Here is a 7008-nt window from a genome sequence, read left to right as displayed (position 1 = left end):
TTGACATGAAATAAACTTTTTAATGAACACAAAACAAATACATTTTTTGTTGAATTATCATCAATAACACAAAAAACATAAAGACCCGTAGACAAGGTCGATGAATATTCATATACTTTGAATATATACAAAGATAAAACATCAACAAATATTAAGTATTATGTACATGATTTGATTTTGTGATACTTATATTTATTTGAAATGAATAAAAACAACCTGTGACATGTTCGAAATGAGTTTCGAACAACCATTAAAGATCTTTTGTTAATCTCAAAATATCAGACTGAATGAATATATTTTTTCGCTTGATGATAATTTTTATAGTTTATTTTTATCTTTTACCATTTTAGATTTTAAGTACATATAAACTAAATATGAAACCACACTAGTGCATAAGCTTACCCATTACTGATACGGATTAGTAATTTATATCACTTTCCTTTTGCTAAGAGAAATTTAAACAACTGACAAGTTAGTATTTTTATCCATTTTAAAATGTATAGTGTACATAGAAGTTCCTGTTTTTAACTAATTTTTAGTTTTATCCTATTCTAACTCTGTTACTATTATTTTTAAATTTTAACTAGTTCATAAAATTTCAAATAACGCAATTTTAAAAATAGACAAAAAATTCAGACATTACTTTAATATAAAAAATTCAGACATTACTTTAATATAATAATTTGAAACCATTTGAATTTTAGTTGCGATTTTCTGGCTCAACCTTCACCAGGAACGCCAAATGCAGATGAAATGGAAAGCTAGGGAAACTATGAATATATTGTATGGTACAACATTTAAAAAGGGGAAAAAGTTGTAAATCAGTGTGTGTCAAGACAAGTACCTTGGAAAATGGAATTTTCGTTTACTTAAAAGAAAAATAGAAATTTGTTTTGAAAAAGTATAATATGGCATTTTCGAAAGGAAGAAAAAGAAATATAATATGTAATATAATAATTGACGCTGGTAATTAGATTGCTATGCCTTTTTTTATATTCGAAATTGTTAATTTTAACAATAAATCAGAGAGTTTCATCAGACCAATTAATGAAAAGAGCATCTTGATAATTATACTGTAATTCTAAATTTCTATTGAAATGTACATTTTAAACTCCTGTGCATTCTGAAATACTCAGAGTATTTATTAAACGATATAGCAACAGGGTAAATCAGCATTACATGACATTCTTATCCAAAGAGACATAATATGTAAGTTACAATTAATGTCTCTTAAGCTGGGGGCACACATTCACGATTTTTAATGCCGTCCTTGACAGGACCATTCCCGATTAAAATTTGTCAAAAGTCTGATCAAGATCCTGTGAATCGTTGATGAAAATTCAAACTTTAATTAAAATTTCTAAAAAATTATTTTTATCACGACAACAATCAGATATTGTTCAGGAAGCGTCGATATTCAACCGTTTCCAAGCGAATTTGTCCCGATAATCCCGTTTTCAATCCGCTTCTAATCCGATTGGTATCTTTCGCAGGGTAAAATTCGACCGAGCCTGACTGTCACGACTGCGTCCCGATTCTACCGAATGTAATCCGACAGAGATCAGACAGTGAACCGGCGCTGACGGAAGTTATCCGTTCGAAAACTGTCGGCATACTCGGGACGATCATGTACTGTCGTAACATAATTCTATCACAGTCCGCTCTATCGTATTGCAAACGGCTTTATCGGGTCTCAATCGTATTGTATTTTGTAATTGTCGGCACTATGACGTGGGTATCATTGACGAATTTCGTAGTAATAACGGGACTGTTCCGGAACGGTTTCGGCAAAGACGGTTCGCAATCGACAAGATCTAGATGCAATCTGGACTCAATCGGCAGAAAAACAGAAATGAAAAATTTCTCCAGATCATTCCTGTTCCACAAGACACCGTCCGGGAAACAGAAAACATTGTTAGGATTTTGATCTTATACACGACATAGTCACGCTTGTAATTCGACTAGAAAAAATCGGCTGAGTTTCCCCGAATGTTACGGGACGCACCTAACTGTCGGGGTGCTTCATCGAACTATCCGGGCTATTCCCGACCCGTGGGAATCTGTAACGAACTTAAACGACCGAGTTCAGACAATGATAGGACATTCCAGATAATTGAGGATAGTAATCCGACTTTTTCACTTTTCGTTTCTTATCGCTGTCTGATCTTAAACGGGAGCAATAATCGGCAATGTGTGAAACCCGCATTACATTTAAAGTGATCGTTATCAACAAATAAGAAGATCTTTATTAAGAAAAGAAATATGAGTTAAAAAAATATATCATGCATTTTATTTTCTAATGAAAGAACTTGGGAAAGACATTACAAAGGGACATAATATAAGTAAAATAATTGAAATATGATGTAATGAGGTCATAGCATGAGTGAAACAATTGTGTAGCCTCTCTCTTGAAATGAAGCATGGATGAAACCCAAATGAAAAAAGCACACACAAAGATATACATATTGTTGAATAAAACGCGATCAGGATCAACAAATCACAGCCCGTGTCCTAGAATAATAAATCTTTGATTCAAAGTCTTGATATTGTAGTTCTCGTAGTGCTGACTTTTCTCGAGATTCCACGAGAGTCAAGTGAATTAAATCTAGCTCTAATATATGGTTCATGTTTATATTTAATGCACATACAGAATAAACAACGCTTAAAATTACGACGGAAATTTTGACTGAATATACTGTACAGCACTGGATTTGCAGCTGAGTTTACATATGCAATAATATTGACAAATACTTGAAAGGACCATGTCTCGTGAAATCTCGTCTTGGATAGTGTGTTATAAAATAACAAAATTTGTGGCGGGGCATAACATAATGTATATACAATAACACTTGCTACCAGCATTTTCACAACACCTTTTCTAGCTTTTATAGTTTCTGCAGCTCGGTCAGTTTTTCTATTTAGTTCTTTTCTCATTTGAAATTTAGTATGAAGTTCATCAGTGCTAGCGTACAGGCGTCTCCCAATGATGGCATATAGAACTATTTGTATACACACTGGGATGAAATAATAGAATGTAAACTCTAAAAACTTGAATATTATATTATCTAACTGGTGATTAGGAAAGATTGTTATACAAAACGATATGTCGGCGTGAGGTATCATCAACTTGACTTCGTTGTATAACACTGTAGGTATCCCACAGGCACACGATATCATCCATATAACACCGACAGCTAGAATATTCTTACGTCTGTTACATACAATCTGTGCTTTTATCGGATGAACAATAGCTACAAACCTGAAAAGAAAATAAAACAAATGTTTTTCGAATTAATTGTTTCACTGACGGAATTGTAATAAGTAACTGTAAAGAGAAGGTTAAGTATTTCTAAAGATAACGTATGATGCAAAAGACATACAATCAATGTTGATGTTGATGATTTTCGATAAACGGGTGTACAGTTCAGAAAGGTAAAACCCGACAGTTCAGAGAGGTGATCCCGATTACAGAATCAAGTTGGATTCACTTACATATTTTGAATAGTTAAATATTTATGAAAAGTTAACAGTATGTTTACTACCTACTGGTTCCATTTGATTTATTCATTTTATTTACTGCCATGTTTCTGTACGTCAGTGCTTATATTTTTTCAAGGAGTCATATATACAATAATACACTTTTGGTATCAGTTTTTATTTAAAAAATGATGTAGTTGTTCTGTTATTTTCTAACTTTTGTTTTCGAAACGAGTGTAACCGAAAGAGTTTATCCAAGAAAGACGCGTTCTGTACGAGGACATTATAGTTTAAAATTGAGAATGGAATTGAAGGTTTGTACGTTTTTTCCCCATAGAAGTGAATAGTAAAGATTTAACTATGCCGTCTTAAATTATAGTATTTGATCTCTGGTTCTCAGTATAAAATAAGGAAATGGGGCATGAATCCTAATGAGACAGGTATCCAACACAATCTCAATAACATTTATTTTCATATAAAGCTATTTCTTTAAAAAAAATAATCCAAAAACATCTTAATATTAACTTATATCTATTTTGATGTCCCTAATCCCTTTAGAATCTGGATTATTCATCAAAGCAGGTCTTCCATATGTTTCAAATACGAATAAAAATCTGCATTGTTTCACACCCGAATGATAAAACTGTTATGCAAAACGTTTACAAGCTTTTTTGTATTCTTGTAAAAATATTTGTTAAATGTCACTTGAGTTTTCGTCACGGAAACGCTATTATTATATACCAGATGAAAAAAGAGTTTCCGGTTTTCACAGTAAATGCCTATGACATTGCGGTTAAGTATCATGTCGTTATTCTATAAATCTTGTTCAAGCTTACACAATCGCATATTATATGGAAGCTACGCCGTCATTGAAGTACATTTAGCGTAATGAAACATGCAGTTATGTCGTATTTCTCATTTAAATCCTAAGGAAAGCCATTAATTTTTATTTGAAGTTTAATGGAATCTCTGTAAAATGAACGTTAGTAGAAACGATATTTTCTCTACTTCATTGCTCCTTTTATATATCTGACCTATTGTTTATTTATCTTTTGGCTTGTTAAAGAATATAAACTATGCAATGTGCAATTAAAACGCGGTTTTGCATATGGCCTTCAATAATTGTGTGTATCTGTCAAAATATATTGAAATGCAATAGCATCTATGTTTAACGTCAATGGTTCATGATTTTTCCCCCTCAGGATAAGGATGTATATAATCAAATAACCAGGGTAGAATACATTACCAGGGTTTATAAAGGTAAAACATGTACGTTATTAGACGAAGTATAGGTTCCAAAATGAATCTCGTCGCAACCTCAATACCGTCCTCCCTTTTCACGATTATGATCCTCTGAATTAAACTTATCCCCGGGTTTGATTTTTATGAGAATTTGATTTTGCCATTTGATAAGGGACTTTCCTTTTTGAACTTTCTTTGTTATTTTTTAGTATTTTTGTATTGACAACACGACGGGTTCCACATAAGAGCAGGATCTATTTCCTCTCCGAAAATACCTGAGATTATTCCTCGTTTTTTTTTGTGGAGTGTGTGTTACGCAGTCTTTCGTTTTCTATGTTGTGTTGTGCATACTATTGTTTGTCTTTTGCATTTTTGTACTTTGTTTTTCCATGGCTTTTTCAGTTCGTTTTAAACTTGACGTGTTTGACTGTTCATTTTAAACTTGACGTGTTTGACTGTTCATTTTAAACTTGACGTGTTTGACTGTTCATTTTAAACTTGACGTGTTTGACTGTTCATTTTAAACTTGACGTGTTTGAATGTTCATTTTAAACTTGACGTGTTTGACTGTTCATTTTAAACTTGACGTGTTTGACTGTTCATTTTAAACTTGACGTGTTTGAATGTTCATTTCGCTTCTCTTTTATTGTGTCCTTAAAGTTTAAAACATTTTATACTATAAAGTTGAGAATGGAAATGGGGAATGTGTCAAAGAGACAACAACCCGACCAATTAAAAAACAACAGCAGAGGGTCACCAACAGGTCTTCAATGTAGCGAGAAATTCCCGCACCCGGAGGCGTCCTTCAGCTGGCCCCTAAACAAATATATACTAGTCCAGTGATAATGAACGCCATACTAATTTCCAAATTGTACACAAGAAACTAAAATTAAAAAAAATACAAGACTAACAAAGGCCAGAGGCTCCTGACTTGGGACAGGCGCAAAAATGCGGCGGGGTTAAACATGTTTGTGAGATCTCAACCCTCCCCCTATACCTCTAACCAATGTAGAAAAGTAAACGCATAACAATACGCTATTAAAATTCAGTTCAAGAGAAGTCAGAGTCTGATGTCAGAAGATGTAACCAAAGAAAATAAACAAAATGACAATAATACATAAATAACAACAGACTACTAGCAGTTAACTGACATGCTAGCTCCAGACTTCAATTAAACTGACTGAAAGATTATGATTTCATCATATGAACATCAGGCACAATCCTTCCCGTTAGGGATTTAGTATCATACCATCATAACATATATGAGAAGAACATAACCCGTGTCATGCCAACAACTGTTTTTAGAATAAATGTGTTTAGTTTCGATGCAAAGACCTTATCTTGTCAATAATTTCTTTTTAATCTCCTTTTCCCCTTTTGTGTAGAATCCTTTTCATATATTTCCAGCTATTTAGGTATGATCATTGTTGTCAACGTTAAACATATACTGTATGATTGCTTACTAAAAGTGCTACTTATCTAAATAATAGTGACCAAGATGCTGGCGGTTGATGATAACTTCAAATGTATAAGTACTAACTGGCATGCGTTTGTGTCAATAAAGATGGAAAAAGTAGTATAAAAATTTAGGTCAATAAAATCTGTTATACAGTTGAACACATATGCTGTAACGCTATACGCAAAAAGAATTCAAGTTTTTTTGTTTTCAAACGGAGAAAATTGAAGATTAATCTCTTTAATAAACTATGTGTAGGGGTGTGACTTAACGCTTGGTGAGATTAATGTATTACAGTTTAACGTTGACAACAATGATCATACCTAAATAGCTGGAAATATATGAAAAGGATTCTACACAAAAGGGGAAAAGGAGATTAAAAAGAAATTATTGACAAATGTCAGAAACATAAAATAACTACAAATGAGAATTGTAGATACATAGGAATTGCATTTGAGGTGAATATAAGTGGGGCACACATTACATGTATGGATATTATTATTTGGTCGAACATACATTGCGGTATGTCTATTAACCAAATCGTAAACTGAAACGGACATTATTCTCTTCTAGTTTCAAACATTTAGACAGGTATGAAGTATACCAAAGATGAGTATAATTTATACATTAGATTAATGGTGATCTCCCTACACATCATACATGATAAAAAAAAACCAATCTTATGTAGAAATGAGAGGATAACTTGACATTTTCGTCCTATATGCCGCCGTATATAAATGTTTACATAATGATATTATTTTTAGGAAGACTAAACTTTGAATATGGATTGGGAAAATTAGCAAAAATGTAAAATGTTCATGAAAGATTAGTTT

The 7008-nt window shown here is 32.6% G+C and overlaps 1 protein-coding gene across 2 annotated transcripts in view; it reads right to left on the bottom strand.

Moving 5' to 3' along the window:
• Positions 1–7008, bottom strand: part of LOC139521648 (neuropeptide receptor 15-like) — a 100785-nt gene continuing 93777 nt past the window's right edge. For both annotated transcript variants that reach the window (XM_071315133.1, XM_071315132.1), the window contains exon 3: positions 1–3259. In XM_071315133.1, the coding sequence (XP_071171234.1) occupies positions 2533–3259 (727 nt within the window). In that variant the 3' untranslated portion in view covers positions 1–2532. The remainder of the gene's footprint in view (positions 3260–7008) is intronic.

Source organism: Mytilus edulis, chromosome 4 (assembly GCF_963676685.1).
Source record: "Mytilus edulis chromosome 4, xbMytEdul2.2, whole genome shotgun sequence".
Lineage (NCBI taxonomy): Eukaryota > Metazoa > Mollusca > Bivalvia > Mytilida > Mytilidae > Mytilus > Mytilus edulis.
This window is presented reverse-complemented; position numbering and strand designations above follow the sequence as displayed.